This window comes from Diabrotica virgifera, chromosome 4, assembly GCF_917563875.1.
Source record: "Diabrotica virgifera virgifera chromosome 4, PGI_DIABVI_V3a".
Classification (NCBI taxonomy): Eukaryota; Metazoa; Arthropoda; class Insecta; order Coleoptera; family Chrysomelidae; genus Diabrotica; species Diabrotica virgifera.
The window spans coordinates 244,070,100-244,089,396 of NC_065446.1; the positions used below are offsets into that span (position 1 = coordinate 244,070,100).

A 19,297-nucleotide genomic window follows, 5' to 3' on the forward strand; every position below is an offset into this window, starting at 1 on the left:
GATAAATTTTTTCGTTTTCATACTTAAACTTCTTTATTTAGGGTAAAATCACTCAAACAAACCGAAATGGATAAAATTTTATCATTCGGTCTGTTTTCGTAATTTTACCAAATAAAGAAGTTTTCGTGAAAACAAAAAAAATTATCGATAAAATTTAGAGGACTAGTGGTATTACCTTTGATTAAACTTACTGTTTTTTCTCGCCTATTACATTAAACGCCGCACCCTTCCAAACGATCCACTTTGCAGCGTAGTCGCCGGCGCTAGACAATCGCCTGTTTCAGCCACTCTGTGGATTCACAGAGTAGCGCTGCAGAGTGGCCCGTCTGGTTTGGCTCTAAGTAAATTAAACGTGCCATTCCAGACGAGCGAGAGTGGCCAGCCGCTCGCGTTAGAAAATTGCATGTCTAAGCCACTTTGTGGCGCCACAGAGTAGCGCTGCAGAGTGGCTCGTCTGTTTCTGGACTTATGTAATAATTGTATAGTCTATTATTGATTTTTGATTCAGAACTGGTTTTGTATGTGTATACCTCTGTATCTCCTTATGTTTCAAGAATCTATTAGATATTCTTCACGAATACTAGTGCCATGGGTAAATCAGTTTCCAATATCATACTTCATACTTTCAAATTAGGAAATATAATTTATTCAAAAAAAATTGCATGTTCTTTGTTACGACCCGTATTTTTCTTAAAGTTCTCGTATTAAAATGAAGCTACCTTACTGCAACTTCAGTTTGTAAATTGTTGAAGTTCGATCGAGGTCTTTCTTGCAGATAACCCGAATTATCTGTGTTCTTTCCAAGGCAGTTCGATTGAAGCTGTTCTGAAACATTTCGGATCCCTAGTTTTCGTTTCCAAACAACTTTTACTCGGCAAATTCTTTGCTTTTCATCCGAAAACTTGTTCTTTTCTCGCTTGAGAGGTCTTCCAAAAGAGTCTTAATAATTTATTCAATAAAATATCCTAAATACGGTCACGAAAAGTACGTTTAAAATAAGACTATATTAAATAGGGTGATAGATAAAAAATTGAAAGAGTGCGGAATTTACTTTCAATACTAAAAGTAGCAAATATTCCAATAAATAGGGAGAAAATATATATAACTTAGAGAAAACAATATGCGCAAGTAATGTTCTTAACAATTTTATTGTTTAAATGCTTATAAGTAACCTAATCTTATAAAATCCTAATGCGACAAGTCACGCAGTCGGGTACGGTTTCATCACCCATGGTCAGTATCTCGAAAAATAATAGTCCTGGAACCGAAGCTTTTCACCTCGCAATTTTTACAGGATGGATCGATTTGCTTGAAAATTTGAAAATAAGTAGTCCAAGGATCAAAATCTGTATCATGCCGAAAGGCGCTTTTACCATGGGGGTGGTTGCCACCCCATCTCGGGGGGTGGAAATTTGGTATTATATTTTGATCGCAAAAGTTGATAAAAACATTCATTCTAAGCCAAAAATGTTCTATACATTTTTTTGATGAAATTAATAGTTTTCGATTTATTCGCTGTCGAAAGTGTTAGTTTTATATCGAAAAAATCAATGTTTTTCGATAATATACTCGTAACAACCCTCCTAGAAGAATCCTTATGTCACAACCTGTGGGAAGTAGAAATAGGGGTAGGCCAAAACTTAGATGGAAGGATGGTGTAGATGAGGATGGGAGAAAAATAGGCACAGCAAACTGGCAACGGTTGGCAATGTATGGGACTGACTGGTGTAATAGACTTGGGAAGGTCGAAGCTGTTTCATACTATTCATAGGGCTGTAGCACCATTGATGTTGATGACTCATTTACAATTCACTCAATTTTTGCCGTAAAAATTTTTTTTAAACCAAGTTCTTGGGAATTAAATAACCTACAATTTCATATTTAAACATTTTTTCGTATCTCCGATGCTAACCTTTCTATTCTGAAGAAAATGGCATTTTTTCCAAAACTACAAGAAGTCGTTATTCGCTTTTAACTTCTCTTTTTTAAAAAGTAATCATTATAAGCCAGTCAAACTTCTAGAATCTATTAATAATACATAAACAAAGAAGAATGAATAAGGAAAATTACTAAAAACACCGCTAACTTATATTGTTATGCTTCCAATTGGATTTCTCCTTTTTTTTTCAAAAAAATATATTGATTTTTTAACCGTAACTTTTTTGTTTTTATCTTAGAAAGTTTGGTAAAAAGAATTTTGTAGATTTTTACAAGATCTATAAGCCTATTAATATTAAATCTTTTTAAAATCCTCAGTCGCAAAAAGATGTGACATTGAAAGGGTTGGTAAAGGTGGTTTTTGCATGCTATTACAAGTTTTAATTGTCAATAGCTCACTCAATTTTGTGCCGTAAAAAAATTTTGCAAACCAAGTTCTTGGAAATTAAATAAGCTACAATTTCATATTTAAACATTTTTTCGTATCTCTGATGCTAATCTTTCTATTCTGAAGATAATGCCATTTTTTTCCAAATTACAAAAATTTGTTTATCATCATCCAGCCTTCTGCATCCAAAGTTGAACATAGGCCTTCCCTAATTTCTTCCATTTTTGTCGATCTTGGGCTTTCTGCAACCAATTCTCAGCTATCCTTTTGACGTCGTCTGTCCATCGTGTAGGTGGTCTACCTCTACTTCTTCTGTCTTCTCTTGGTCTCCACACTGTAGTTTTTTGGGTCCACCTCCCGTCCTTCATTCTGGCTACATGGCCCGCCCAATTCCACTTCAGCCATGCTACTCGCTCTATGACATCTGTGACGCCTGACCTTCTTCTGATTTCTTGGTTTCTGACCCTATGTCTGAGAGTCAGTCCAAGTAGTGACCGTTCCATTTTTCTTTGACTGGAAACACACATTGGTTTCGTCTTCCTTTTCAAATAATTTGGCAAGTTGCTCTTGAAGATGTCTGATAGAGCTCCATATGCAGCCCATGCTAAGGTGATCCTTCTCTGTAATTCAGCAGTTTGATTGTCCCTGGCAATTTGGATTTCATGCCCTAAGTACTTATATTTATAGACCAATTAAAAGTCGACGTCAACGAAATAGAATTGGTCCAAAAATTCATTATTTGCTTTTAACTCCATTTTTTTAAAAACTAATCATTCTATGTCTGTCAAACTTCTAAAACCTATTAATAATACATAAATAAAGAAGACCAAATAAGGTCAGTGAGTAATTTTAATTAGGGTGGTGATTAGGAGGTTGCTTCCGATCACTTTTTCGCTGAAAAAATAGGGACTGACATTCTTTTCATTATAAGTCACCTAATTTTTAAGCTAGAGACTTTTTTATTTCTGAAGATAGATATTTTTAAATACTTTAAATTAAAAGAGAGACGTTCTCACAAAGAGAGACGTTGTGAAAACGTCTCTCTCTTTTCTTTACTACATTAGTATGGACTCACACATGCAACCCATTCATTATTTACTTTAAATTAGTTTCAACAAGTTATCCTCGAAAAATGCATAGTTTTCCCATCTTTTGACTTTGAAACTACAATATTTAGCATTTGACGAAGAAGAGCTAACATATAATAAAGTATAGCTCGATTACTGTTGGTCTTAAAGAAAATTAAAAAACACGGTTTTGTTTATTTTTTCAAAAGGTACATTTTTGTTAAGTGGTTTTGATAAAACGAAAACTTTTGGAGTTATTAGCATAAAACTTATTAAAAACATTGATTTTTTCGATATAAAACTAACACTTTGGATAGCGAATAAATCGAAAAATATTAATTTTATCAAAAACATGTATAGAGCGTTTTTTGCTTAGAAAGAATGTTTTTACCAACTTTTGCGGTCAAAATATAATAAAAAATTTCCACCCCCGATATGGGGTGGCAACCACCCCCATGGGCCTTTCAGCATCATATAGATTTTGATCGGTGGACTATCCACTACTTACTCTCAAATTTTCAAGCAAATCGTTCCATTCTGTAAAAATTGCGAGGTTTTGTTTTATTTTAAGCTTCATTACTAGGACTATATAAGCGTTATTTTGGGAATTTATAACATCGATATTAAAAGTTGCACCATTTTTTGTTCTATAAAACATTTTGATCTAAAACTTTCCAGAAAACTTCTTTGTACTTTATATTTGTCTAATCTTCGGGCTCAGTGGAGGGTGATCGGCTGTTATTGAAACACCAATAGCACTTAGAAAATTTATTGATAGCGACTGACACCAGGGTAGTAGAACCAACCCCGGGAGAACGTAGTTGTACTGATATGTGGCTCGTACGCGAATTAGTTTTAGTCTGTCTCTCTAGCTGAGATATCATAGTTTTATAGAAGCTAAATTTGGGTCATCGTTGACACGAGAACCCCGTGTTTCGTGCATCTAACAAAGGTAACTAGTTTTACTTTCGTCAGCGATTTTGTATCATTTCCAAATTATATTGTTTACGATTGGTAAATCATTATCGAAAATTAGTAGTCCACATGCGTAAATATAATAACAAATTATTTCATGTGATCTACGGGTTGATAAAATTGTACTGTTTAATATCGGATATTAATTCTGAATATTTGGTGTTGAACAATATTTTAACATAAATATGAGTAAAAAGCTTAATTTCAAATTTCGTCACTTAACTTTTGCGATTAAACTTTTCAATTCAGAAATCTACACCTTTTACTTTAAATAAATATTAACTTTTATTGTAAAAAGACTGGAGGCTTGCAACAGGCCCCATAGTCTTCAGAAAGGTGAAAACTATATGCTGTAAAAATATTAAAACCGAACAGAGTTGTGCGAGTTAACGCAAAAACGTGATTTCATTTTTTTATTTTTAGGGTAAAATGGCGATTTTGACGATGTTCCTCCACATAAAATTCAAAATAATATGTAAACCTCATTTTCGTTTCCAGCACCATCAAAAACATAAAGTCTGACAAAAATTAGCCATTCGCCACCCCGTCTAATAAGCAAAACTATCTAATATAGTCGATATAATTTGTTATTTGTTAATAACAAATTTGCAATATCTCGGCTTATATTGGACCGATTTCAATTTTTCAAAATTTGCTTTATTTATTTTTTTAAGAAAGCAAAACGTGATTTAAGAAAGGATTTATCTCTATCAGTTTGTTAGTTATAAGCATTTAAACAATTAAATTGTCAATAATAATTTCCTGCACAAAGATTCGGGTTATGCCAAAGCAGTGGGTAAAAACACGAGGGGCAGACCAAGGAAAAGCTGGAACACTAGTGTAAACGAAATACTCAAGAAAAGAGGAACATCGTGGCAAGAGGCAAAAGTTTTAGCAGCAGATAGGAAGAAGTGGCGTAAATTTGCAGAGAGTATTATATAAAGGAGGAATCCTCGACACCTAATGGTAAAAGAGGCAACCGATTATGTATGTATGTAGATTCGGGTTATTACTTAGAAGATTCGGATTCAGCGTGTCAAATTACATAAATGTCAGTTGTAATATCTCATGGACCTGAATCGCCCCCCTTTGCTCCCTTTGCCCCTAGACTTAATTCCATATACCGGGTGGTGAATTGGAAAACGGGCCATAGGAAATTCAATGTAAAATTCTAAACTGTTGAATTCCTGCTTCCCTAATTATTTTACATCAAAACACATGAGAAACTATTTGTAGAGGATTGAAATCGGTATTGAAAACAAATGTTAAAATTGTTCTACGAATTAAACATATTCCAAAAGTTTGTAAAAATATAATAAATTTTTCAGAGAATTACGCCAAAGTTAGGCCACACACAGTGCCATAATGTGTATCGGTTGCGTTAGGTCACAATGAAGTTACAGTATTTTAACTGTCAAAATTTTTATTTTCAAAAAAATTTTCATTTATTGTTTAAAAAATAATAAAGTTGATGAGATACCTTAAGTTGCGGAGAAAGTATTAATAATAAAGATGTTTTATTTAGTCAACAGTGTGCGCACTGTCAGTTAAATAGTAACATGGGCCGAACTTTTACACACATAAGTGATTGATGTGATCGTTCATGGGTATTCGTTCATTTTTCCGACTGTACCTACACTGTGGGCACTGCGGCAAATGTAGATATTTTTCAAAACTTTGAAATGTGTTTTAATTGTAGAACAATTTTAACTTTTGTATTTAATACAGATTTTAATCCTCTACAAATGCTTCTCATGACTTTTGATGTAAAATAATTAGAGAATCAGGGATTTAACAGTTTAGAATTCTACATTCAGTTTCCTATGTCCCGTTTTACGATTCACCACCCTGTATAGTATTTAAGATCATGCAGTCATTGAACAATCCTCTTAAGACAAAAAAAAACCACGAAAAAGTGAAAGAAATGAAAATGACACGACGAAAGAAATAAAAACAAAAACGCAGAATAACATCCTGCATGACCAGCATGACGCCACAACTATTGTTCCCTGTAGATAAAATTTCATTCCTGGTACATAAATTCGTATTGTTTATTTAAAAAATGCATGATGCATCTGTTAAGAGCAAAACAAGAGACTGTGTGTCTGAAAATAGGGAAAAGGATGCAATTCACTAATAATTTAGTGGACTGTAATGACCTCCAAATCGATATTTAGAACATAATATATTTACATTAGAATTCCACAAACGACGGGTGGTAGTTCCGATTATAAACCTTTTCTATAAAACATTTTGCTAGAATCATTACGTTTCCAGATAAATGTTTGGAGTTCAAAAATAATTTCAAACAACTATGTATTTATTTTTGTCAATGGAAAGTTTATTAACTACAATTCATACATGAAAAGCGAAGATGGAACACTCACCTTGGACATTTTACCGAATTATTGAAGCAAAATACAGATGAGAAAAAAAATTTTCTTATAGAATACAATAGAATATAATAGAAGTGCCTAGTGAAGAAGAGATTAAAAGCATAATCTAAAGTGCTCAGAAATAACATAAGACCGGGAAAAATGAAATATCTGCTAAAGAATGGAGGGAAAGAGCTACAAAAAAGGATGTATATCCTTATCAAGAGGATACGGGAAAAGGAAAATATGCCCAAAGATTGGACCAAAGCTTTATTATGCCCCATATACAAAAATGGGGATAGATTGGCATGTGAAAATTACAGATGTGTTGCTCTGTTGGATACTTGTTACGAGGTACTAGCCAGGATGAGCTGAGAGAGATGCAACAGATTTGCTCAAGATAAACTAGGTGAGTATCAGGCCGGTTTTAGGGTTAATAAATCAGTGACAGATCAGATTTTTACACAAATAAGAATCCAGACTACCTGCTATGAACATAAGGTATCCCTGCATGCGTTGTTTATACAGTGAGCACGTAAAGGTTGGAATAAATTCATTTTCTCGAGAATGGACGATTTTGGAGAAAAATCCCGAAACAGGTCAATTTTTATTTTTAAATTACGACTTTTTGGCATACATATCATACTAGTGACGTCATCCATCTGGGCGTGATGACGTCATCGATTATTTTTTTAAATGGGAATAGGGGTCGTGTGATAGCTCATTTGAAAGGTAATTTAATTCTCTATTCAGTAATATAAACATTTACATAATTATTTGTACAGGGTGTCCAAGAAAACATTTTTTAATTTAATTTATTGACATAAAAAGAAGAATGCATGTAATTTATTTAATCCAAAATACATTTTACTGCTCTCAGAAACCAAAAAAAATGTTTATTTGAAAAATATTCATTGTTTTTTGCTTAAACTAAATGTTCAAACTGTCCAGAAGAAGGTGGGTGGCGGCTTTGATATTGAATTTAAGCAAAAACCAATATTTATTTGGCAAATAAACATTACTTCCTGTTTTCTGATAGCAGTAAAATGTATTGTGAGTTAAATAAATTACACACATTCTTCTTTTTATGTCAATAAATTTAATTCAAAAAAAATTTTTTTGGACACTCTGTATAAATAAATATGTTATGTTTATATTATTGAATAGAGAATTAAATTACCTTTAAAATGAGCTATCACACGACCCCAATTCTCATTTAAAAATTTTTAAGATGACGTCATCATGCCCAGATGGGTGACGTCAATAGTATGATACATATGCCAAAAAGTCGCAATTTAAAAATAAAAATTGACCTGTTTAGGGATTTTTTTCCAAAATCGTCCATTGTCGAGAAAATGAATTTATTCCAACCTTTACGTGCTCACTGTAGATTATAAACATAGACAAGGCGAAAACGGCGGGTTCGTTAAAAAAAATATTCCCATGAGATTTTTTTGCATAATCAAATTCGTGAGACACCCCAGAATAAGGTTCAAGAAGTCGCCCACGCGAAAAGTGATTAAATTTTTTTTTAACAATTTTTTTTAATCAAATTGCAAAAATCAATACATTCGGCCCGGACAAATTTTTTTTTTAGATTTTTCGGACCATTCCGGACAGAAAAGGTCTCATGTAATTTTTCTCTAAAGTTGATCGTGTTCGAGTTACTTATAAGTAATTTAAAATTTGAAAATCGCGAAAATGGCAATTTTTAAGACTTAATAACTCGGTTTAAAATTATTATTATGAAAGTCAAAACGTGACTAAATCAAATTTAAAGCCCCCCTCCCTTCATGATCCTGAAGATATTTGTGTCATTAATTTATTACTAAGCTGTTATTTTTAATTAAATAATGAGTGGTAAGATCGTATTGACGCGGCTGTAAATGTGAATGGCATCTCTGTCGCACTCATCATGGACGGCCGCCTAATACGTGCATGGCGCTCATTATTTTTACTTAAAAATAACAGCTTAGTAATCAAATAATGACAAAATTTTCTTCATGATCTTGTAGGCGGGGCTTTAAGCTTTGATTTAGTCACTTTCTGACTTTCTTAGTAATAACTTTTAACCAAGTTATTAAGCCTTGAAAATTCTTCTGTTAGTTCTTTATCGTCGATTATCATATGGCCTTGATTGTCTATCAGTGTATGGATAGAATTGGTTCTATGTCCTCTTTTCTTAGTGGACATTGCTTTATAGAATTCTCTGGAGCCTGCTTTGGGTCGGTCTCTCTCCATAGCTTCATATTTTTGTTGTTCTTAGTTTCTTTTCTTTGTGAGTATCATTTTTCTTGTTTCTTTTCGGCAGTCGTCGTATTCCTTTTTACTTTTGTCTTTTTGTAGTTGTATCCATGTCTTCCTTGACATTCATCGTCATACCATGTTTTTGCCCTCTTCTGCCTACTCCTTCCAAAGATCTTGTCAGCTGTCTTGGTTATTATTTCGGCAATCGTTTCCCACAGCTCTTCTATATCATTGTAAACTGTTTCAGAGTTCAAGGTTTGTTCAAGTTGTTCTATATATTTTTGATGTTTCTCTGTGTTCTGCATTTCGTCCATGTTCCATTGTGGGCTCATTGTTGTTTTGTTGTATTTGTGGCTAGATATTCTGGATTTGACTTTTGCTCTGACTAAGTAATGATCTGTGTCTCCGTCTATTCCTCTGAGGCTTCTTACGTCTATGATATTGTTCACATGTTCACCACAATGATGTGGTCAATTTGGTTTCGCGTAATATGGTCGTTTGAGATCCAGGTTTGCTTATGAATGAATTTATGCGGACACATAGTTGATTTTATTAACATATTATTAGCTGCTGCAGTTTCTGTGAGTCTTAAGCCATTTTCGTTGGATATATTGTGAAGGCTGTGTTTACCGATTGTGGGGTGTAGGCTAGGCTCTTTGCCTATTTTAGCATTAAAATCTCCACAGAGTATGCGCATATCTTGTTTGGGCATCGTATCTATCACTCTTTCTAGGGCGTCGTAGAAGTCATCCTTGCATCTTCATCCTTCTCTTCCGTTGGCGCATGAGCTGAGATGATCTAAATGTATCGTTCTCCCTGCATATACTTTCGTTTATAGGTTAGAAATTTAGTATATTTTGTACTAGGTCCTCTCTTATCACAAAGCCCGTTCCAAATTCATGTCTTCCGTTTTTGTTACCGCTGAAGAAGATGGTGGATTTACTTTATATTTCCAGCGTCTGGCCATCTTATTTCTTGGACTACTGTTATATCCATTCCTATGTTTTCCTGTTGTTCTACAGCATTTGTGGCAGCTCCAGGTCTGTACCAACTCTGGATGTTCCAAGTTCCGATATTCATAGTCCTTTTACATTGCATTGGTCGTTTTTTGTGTTTATTTGTCCGGTTCCGAGGCAAAGTTGCAGTTTTCATAACTAGCTTATTTTTCCGAGGGTGGGTAGTTAACCCTCCGCTCAACCCTCCTCTTTTACCCGGGCTTGGGACCGGCTGCAGTAAGGTGATTTCCGAGCTACTCAGTTCACCGTTCCTCACCCTACCCCAGGCAGAGTTCCTGGGGTAGGGTGAGGGTAGTTCCAAACAAAAAAAAAGATCCCAATAATTAATGGGGAATATGCGTCACACCTTATCTTTGGGAAAATCATTATTAAACAAATGATGAGGGAACAGTTGCGAACTTCAGAAAAACAACATCCTTTTCGTCTCGGACGCTCATGTTCTGATGATATATTTTCTATAAAACAGCCCATAGAAAAAACAATAGCATTCAACGCTAAATGGGACATTGTATTTTTGGATCTCTGAAAGGTCTATGATAGTGACCCAGTCAACAACCTGTGATAAGTAATGGAAAATCACGGAGTAGATAACACCTACCTACATAAACGCCTTAAAATCACTTTACGAAGACAATGAATGTAGAATAAAAGCCGGGCAAAATTGCTTAGATCCGTTTAAAATACTTCGACAAGGATGCCCCTGTCACAACCTTATTAAAACTTTACATAGATGAAACACTAAAAAACTAGAACAAGAAATGTGCACAGTCGGGAGTAAAACTTGATGACAACTATATCCATAGCCTTTTGTTTGCCTGATCAAATAATTTTAGCAGAAGATAAGACGACATACGAAATATTGATAGTAGAGGGCCAGCAGATCGAAAGAATAAAAAAGTACACTTACCTAAGAACACTTAAACAGAAAATATTGACTACACTGCAGAAATCAAAGTCAGAATCGAAAAAGCACGTTGTAATTTTATGAAAATGAAAAAGGTCCTATGTAGCAAAGATTTAACATTAGCTCTTAAGTACGCCTAACAAAATGTTACGTATACAGTGTACTATACTATGGAGTGGAATCATGGACGTTAAATGTAGAGACAATGAGACGACTTAACGCCTTTGAAATGTGGACCTATAGAAGAATTATGAGGGTTTCCTGGGTAGATAGAGTTACGAACAACGAAGTAAGTACTAAGAAGAATAGGTAAAGAGAAGGAAGTCGAACTTACAATTAAAGAAAGAAAACTACAGTATCTCGGACATGTGATGCGGGGCGAGAAGTATGGCATCCTGCGACTCATAATGCAAGGAAAGATAGATGGCAGAAGAAGCATCGGAAGATCTGCCTCAAAAATTAAAATAGCTATGGTGATTGCCAACCTCCGTAGCGGAGATGGCACCTGAAGAAGAAGAAGAAGAAAGACCACATCGTCTACATGCTAAACAAGGTTGAAGGTATGATAAAAACGCAATACATAATATGGTCATTGGAAACACCACAGAAGACTTGGAGATAAATATCAACTTAATAGAACAAACAAATCAATAAAAATACTTTGGGATAACTTTAACAAATACATGATCAGATGAGACGGATATAATAAATAAAATAAAGAAATACATCTGTTATAAGAAGTAAAAAGATTTCATAGAAATATTAAGAAATACTTTCATTTAGGAAAGAAAGTTGAGAAGTATAAAGAAATACTTTCATAAAGTAAGAAAGTTAATAAGTATAAGCAGTGATAGCATTAAGGCACATATCTACATATTACGTTGGTGCTCCGTGTAACTGCTCCACATAGTGGATACGTTGGTGCTTTACATGTCAATTTGGTGCTTTACATGTAATCCGAACAAATCACGCTCCAAGTGTGGGAAAAAATCCCAAGGAAAATATTTGGAGGAAAGCTATGGAATGTAATGTGGACGGAACTACATAGATAAATACAGAACTAGAAAAGATGTATGGAGAACCGAATATCCGTATCGGAAGCATCATTATAATAAAAAAGACGTGAGATAGTTTGGACATATCCAAATAATGCGAAACAGGAGACTACCCAAAAGATTACTAAATAGAAGAATAGGAGGAAGAAAAACCAGATGGAAGAAGGATATTGACAGACAGAAGAACTTAAAATCCTAAATTGGAAAAATAGAACAGGAAACAGGAAAGAATGGAAAATAGTATACCGACCATAGTATATCTTCTAGGTCTGTAGAGCTAAATTATATATCTCTTGATCTCTTTTTGACCACGGTTTAATATTCAAGCAGTTGATTGTATATTCTTTTGTCGCGCACGTTTATCTTTATTATGTATATTACCTTAAGTATGTGGTATGTACCATTAAGTACGTAAGCAGTACTGTGTGCCTTACTAATTGTACAAAAATTTTCATTTTCAAGGCGAAATCAATTAAAAAGTAGATAAGAAACGATTTAATACTAATTTTCACCGTTCACACCGAAATACCTAATTTATTATGCATATGCATTCGAGTAGATAATATATAATTTTTAAAAAGTTATCCAGATTGTCGTTATTATGCTCTTTTTTTTAACTTGAATTTTTCTGTGTCGATGCGTTTCAAACACGCGTTGTGAGTGATAAATATATTTTGTGATGGATGTAGTGTAGATGTATCTGAAAAAGAAGTTTTCGTTTAATTTTAGCAGGAGTTTGTTTCATAGATCGGGTAAGCTTTTTATTTATCACTTCTGGACATTGGTATCATCCAAGTCTCTCCAATGATCTCTGCCCTCCATAGGTTGATAAAAATTGGTCTTAGTTATCAGTTATTTTGTTATAAGTTTGCTAACTAGCTGAGGCCATGATGACTTTTATTTGTTAGTTTTTTTAGTGATACCGAGTATACCAAATTTGGCCCTCAGTATTTGAGTTTATCTTCTGGACTGAGTACCATATAATAGGACTCAAATGACTCTTTGATAATGCAGGGAGCGGCAGTCAACCTGTATGTATAACTTAAGAATATACTCCGACATACATACTACTAAACTTACGTGCATAGAAATCGGCACACTTAAAAATTTGGTCATTTTTGATGTCTCATATTACTCTGGGCTAATTAGCAAAATTCATGGAAAAGTTATTTACCAGCAATTTTATTGCTGGAATCGAATTATAAGATCCTATATATTAATAATATAGGTATGCAAAGTCCGCAGATAGTGTGCTACTTTTTTTATAAACAAAATGGCGCCGACAAATCGTATCTTTTTCAATTATTGCTCTATAACTCCGAAGATTTTAACTTTACAACAAAAACACCCAAATAAAAATTCACCGCAATTACATTCTCCATAGAGATATGTTTTTCACGACTTGCTCCGACGAAAATTTTCCTCGGAAAATGCGGGTTTTCCTAACAAAAACTATAATTTTCCAATAAAGTTTTAGGTAAGTAATTATTAATCAATAATTAAATAACTTAGTGACATCAAAGATTTCTTGGTATAGATTGTAATTCCAGAAGCTGGTGAAAATTAAACGAATATTTTAGCAACAATTCAATTGTTAATTAACAATTTACGATCGCAATAATAACCAAAATAATCATGATACATTAATCAAACCTATAAAGATTATAAAGATGAGATGCTTGTTTAATATTTTATCGACAAAATATAAATTTTTCTTTTTTTTGCATAATCTTTAAATTTAAAAAAAATAGTTATAATACGTTGGTCTAATTAGTAAAGTACAAAGAAAGGTTATTTACCAGCAATGTTATTGCTTTAATCGAATTATAAGATCCTATATAATATTAATATAGGTATGCAAAGTCCACAGATAGTGTGCTACTTTTTTATAAACAAAATGGCGCCAACAAATCGTATTTTTTTCAATTATTGCTCTATAACTCCGAAGATTTTAACTTTACACCAAAAATACTCAAATAAAAATTCACGCCAATTTAATTCTACATAGAGGCATGCTTTTCCCGATTTGTTCCGACGAAAATTTTCCTCGGAAAACGTGGGTTTTCCCAACAAAATCTCGAATTTTCAAATAAATTTTTTGGGCCCGTAATTATTTATCAATAATTATATAGCTTGGTGAAAAAAAGCTTTCTTGGTATAGATTATAAATTCAGAAGCCGGTTAAAACGAAACGAATATTTTAGCAACAATTCAATTGTTAATTAACAATTTACAGTCGCAATAGCAACCAAAATAATCATGAGACATTGATCAAACTTAGAAAGATTATAAAGGTGTGATGCCTATTTAATATTTTGTCGACAAAATATAAAATTTTCATTTTTTTGCATGATCTTTAAATGTTTAAAAAAATTGTTATAAACAAATTAACATTTCTTAGAAATTGTTTATTATATTCTAATTTAAAAAAATACTTAAAATGCGTATTTCATAGGTCTTGAAAATGAATGCTTTAAAAAAATTGTCCAACCATTTGCAAATAAAACAGCAAAATAAATATACGATATCTCCATTGTCTATAATTTGTTTTAATTGTTTCAAAGCTTAAAAGTGAGTCTATGGTACAATATAATTACTCACAAAGAATGTCAAAAATTAGTGCAATGGTTATATTTTAATCGAAGATTAAAAATACTTTTTTTCTACTTTCGCGCGTGTAAATTACAAAAAAATATATTTATAATATTTAATTAAAATATAACCATTAAGCTGATAATCGATATTGTTTTATAAATAATTAGCTTGTACTTTAAACACTCTTCTACGCTTTGAAAGAATTTAAAAAAAATTATTAACACCGTAGTAATCGTATGTTTATTTTGCTGTTTCATAACTTTTTTGCAAATGGTTGCAAAAAAGTTTTAATGCATTCATTTTCAAGATATTTGAAATGTGCATTTTAGCTATTTTTTAAAATTATAATATAATAAAAACTTTCTGAGAAACGTTAATTTGTTTATAACTAATTTTTTTTAAACATTTAAAGATTATGCAAAAAAATAAAAAATTTATATTTTGTCAACAAAATGTTAAATAGGCATCTCATCTTTATAAGATTTCAAAGTTTGATCAGTGTATCATAATTATTTTGGTTATTATTGCGACCGTAAATTATTAATTAACAATTGAATTGTTGCTAAAATATTCGTTTAATTTTCACCAGCCTCTGGAACTATAATCTAAACCAAGAAGGCTTTTAAGTCACCAAATTATTTAATTATTGGTAAATAATTACTTATCTAAAACTTTATTTGAAAATTTAAGATTTTGTTGAGAAAACCCGCATTTTCCGAGGAAAATTTTCGTCGGAGCAGATCGGGAAAAACACGTCTCTATGCAGAATTTAATCACGGTGAATTTTTATTTGAGTGTTTTTGTTGTAAAGGTAAAATCTTCGGAGTTCTAGAGCAATAATTGAAAAAAACACGATTTTCGGGCGCCATTTTGTTTATAAAAAAAGTAGCACACTATCTGAGGACTTTGCATACCTATATTATTAATATATAGGATCTTATAATTCGATTCCAGCAATAAAATTGCTGGTAAATAACTTTTCCCAAAAATGGCCTATTCTCCGATAATCAGCCCAGACTATATTTCCTAAACCTGTTGGCCGATTTAAGTGATTTTTTTAATATGTTATAGCCTGATTCTTTAACAATATCGCTGTAATAATATTGTTGCTAAACAGGTAAATTTTCATTGCATACCGGGTGTACCAATCAAACTGTGTTTTTTTCTCAAAGTTCGCATCACCCTGTGGAATATTGTAGCATCTATAAAATACTGAAATTAAAATCCAACTATATCCTCAGGTTTTCTTAACATTCTGTTTTTTGATTCATTCGTTTATGTTGGATAATAAAAAAGTTAGGTACTTTAACAACTAGACATGTTCTTCATCGATACACGGTGTTTCTAAATAAGTGCGACAAACTTTAAGGGGTAATTCTGCATTAAAAAATAATAACAGTTGGCTTTACAAACGTATGTCCGCAAATGTTTCGTTTCCGAGATACGGGATGTTGAATTATTTTCTTACAAACTGACGATTTATTTATTCCTTTAAAACCAGTTGAGATATGCAAATGAAATTTGGTAGGTTCTAAGCGGATTGTTTTACATAAAATTAAGAATTTTATATTCACCATTAGCGTGCATACGGGTAATATGATTGGTCATATTACACGTACGCGCGCTAATGGTGAATATTAAATTCTTAAAGGGGGAAATAGGTTTAGAGGTTTCAAAATTTCAAATTTTTGGAACTAGCATGAATCGATAGTATTACTCTTCAAGAATGTGTTCTGAAAATTTCAAAGCAAAATTCGAAGTCCTTCCCAAGTTGAGAATTATACGGAGCGCGCTCGCGTAGAGCGCAATCTATGAGATTTTTTTCAAACGAGTTTTTCTCGAAACTCCTTTTTTTCGGCTTGCGTGACGTCTAGCTCAAAAAAGAATGAACCAATTTTAAAAAACCAAAGTGATTATTGTTCGTTATTAAATTGTCTTCGATATGAACCTCCAATTGGAATAAAAAATGGGTTTTAAGTGCATTTTTTAAGGCAAATAACTGAAGAAAAAAAAAACGTTTTCAAACTTGCGTAATTTTTCAAATTTTTGATTTTTTTAGCCGATTTGAGGTTCATATCGAAGAGAAATTTATAATAAACGTAAAAATTTTTGGATTTTTGATTTTGGGCGGAAATTACGACCTCTACCTACATGTCGCGCAAGCGGCATACGTGCGGCGAACGTCCACGGGTTGCGGCCTACAACTGCTCTATTTTTAAATATAATAACTTCAAAAATTTGGACATATACTTTAGAATATGTATAAAATGATCCCAAAGTTGCAAAAAAATATTTTTTTTTTCTACCTAAAAAAAATCTCAAAAAACATGAAAAATCAGGCTCTTAAACCTATTTCCCCCCTTAATTGTATGTCAAGAAACGTGCAATAACTACGTCTTAAAACCCACCAAATTTCATTGGCATATCTCAACTGGTTTTAAAGCAATAAAATAAATCGTCAGTTTGTAAGAGAAAATTCGACATCCCGTATCTCGGAAACGAAACATTTGCAGACATACGTTTATAAAGCGAATTGTCATTATTTTTTAATGCAGAATTACCCCTTAAAGTTTGTCACACTTATTTAGACACACCGTGTATTGATGAAGAACATGTCTAGTTGTTAAAGTACCTAACTTTTTATTATCCAAATTAAATGAATTAATCAAAAAACAGAATGTTAAGAAAACCTGAGGCTATAGTTGGGTTTTAATTTCAGTATTTCATAAATGCTAGAATATTCCACAGGATGATGCGAACTTTGAGAAAAAAACACAGTTTGATTGGTACACCCGGTATACAATGAAAATTTACCTATTTTGCAACAACACTATAGGGCTTTTCATTCACAGTCATTTGTTTCGAACTTCTGTCATGTGTCACATAATATTAATATATCTACGTCATACGTTATTGGTATACCAAATGATACAAACCAAAGACGTATGACGTAGATATGTTAATATTATGTGACACATGACAAAAGCTCGAAACAAATGACAATCGATGAAAAGCCCTATTACAGTGGTATTGTTAAAGGATCAGGCTATGTGTGTGTGTGGAGAGAAAGAGATGGCATTAGACAAAGAGTCTTTTTGCCACAGAATTTTGTTATAGATATGTTTAAATTTTTATCTTAGAATCATTTATAAACTTGATTAAGATATTAAATATAGATTTGTCAGAATAAGATAAAAGATTGCTGATGCTAACTGGAAGGCTAATGTTAAGGTTAATTAAGCCTAAATATAAGTTTCGAGTCTGATCCCTATGATTAAGACAATCAAAGAATACATGGTTCAGATCCCCGATGGACTCATGGTTACACGAACAGAAGGGAGTTTCATAGATTCCATTCTTATGTAGATGCTCTGGAAAAAGGCCATGGTTAAGTTTTAGCCGGGTTATTAATGAGGAATGTACTTTGTTATAATTGTAGTTAAAATGAGGTATACATTTGGGTAATAATGGGTGAATAGAAAAGTAATGATTTCTTGATGTCTGCTGAACATCTTCGTATTTGGACCTCCATATTTCCCCGCCAACACTTCTAATAATAGAAAATAGGTCTTTGAAGTTGAAAATGTTTGTGATTTCTGGTATCTCGGATGTATTTTTTGCCATTCCATCCACTATTTCGTTTCCAACTACCCCACTATGTCCTTTAACCCACAGTAAAGTAACTGTTTTTTTAGTGGATTTTAGATTATGTAATGTTTTTTGATATCAAGAATAATGGAGTTTTGGAAATTATCTAATGGATGGCTACAAATAGCTTGTAGTACTGCCTGAGAGTCTGAGACTACTACAACGTTCTCGCAATAATTAGAAGCACACCAAGTTAGTGCTTTCTGTATGGCAACAGCCTCGCTGTAAAAATAGAACAGCAATCCGGAATTCGGTATTTTTCTGCATAATTGTTGTTTGAAACAAAAAATGCGAAACCAGTACTTTCATATGTTTTTGATCCATCTGTATAAATTACTGTTAAATTTTTCCCTAATTTGTTTAGTATGGATTTAAATATAAGATTTGTTAAAGTTGGCAAGTCTGAATAAGATGGCATTATATTGGTTGGTTTGTCTATCAGAACTTCAAAGTCATGTTCGAAAAAAGGAAATTTTGGTAGCTGTGAAATATAAGGTTGGTAAAGATTCGTATCGACAAAAGATTCTGTAAGAGGAGGCGAATTTTTTATCCTCCAGTAAGAATTTGTTAAATTTTCTGTCGAAAGTAGACCTATTTTGTGAACCATAGTTGTATTAAACGTTCTGTATCAGACTATAACAAGTTCAAAAAATCACTTAAATCGGCCACCAGGTTTAGGAAATATGAGACATCAAATATGACCAAATTTTTAAGTGGGCCTATTTCTATGCACGTAAGTTTATTACATATCGGTTTATAACGTTCTCCGCGGTTTGCTACTTCTAATCACCACTTAGTCCGGTCGTTCCATAGGTCCTCTTCTATCTTTCTTTCACTCAGCTCTTCGTCTATTCCTTCCGAAGTAGATATCTGTCTACTTCGTTTTCACTTGCCTTCTGGTTGCCATCTTAGTATTTCCTTTGGAATTAGTTGTTCATCAATTCTTTCTTATGTACGAACCAAATAAGTTGTTTTGTTGATAAGTCACCTGTGATTGGTCGTCTGATTCTCATTATTTCGCGAATGCGTTCGTTGTTAATTATTTCTCGTCTAGATATTCTTGCCGCTCTTTTCCAAAAAATCCATTTC

At 32.9% G+C, this 19,297-nt stretch overlaps 1 protein-coding gene across 3 annotated transcripts in view; it reads left to right on the forward strand.

Moving 5' to 3' along the window:
• The window catches only part of LOC114347563 (rho guanine nucleotide exchange factor 18), a 345,544-nt gene that overhangs the window by 45,047 nt on the left and 281,200 nt on the right, over positions 1-19,297 (forward strand). Inside the window, exon 1 of one of the 3 annotated variants that reach the window (XM_050649936.1) lies at positions 12,578-12,717. The exons of the other annotated variants lie outside the window; for them this stretch is intronic. Coding sequence (XP_050505893.1) covers positions 12,660-12,717 — 58 coding nt within the window. The 5' untranslated portion in view covers positions 12,578-12,659. Of the gene's footprint in view, positions 1-12,577; positions 12,718-19,297 lie in introns of those variants that run through there. 3 annotated transcript variants of the gene reach the window in all.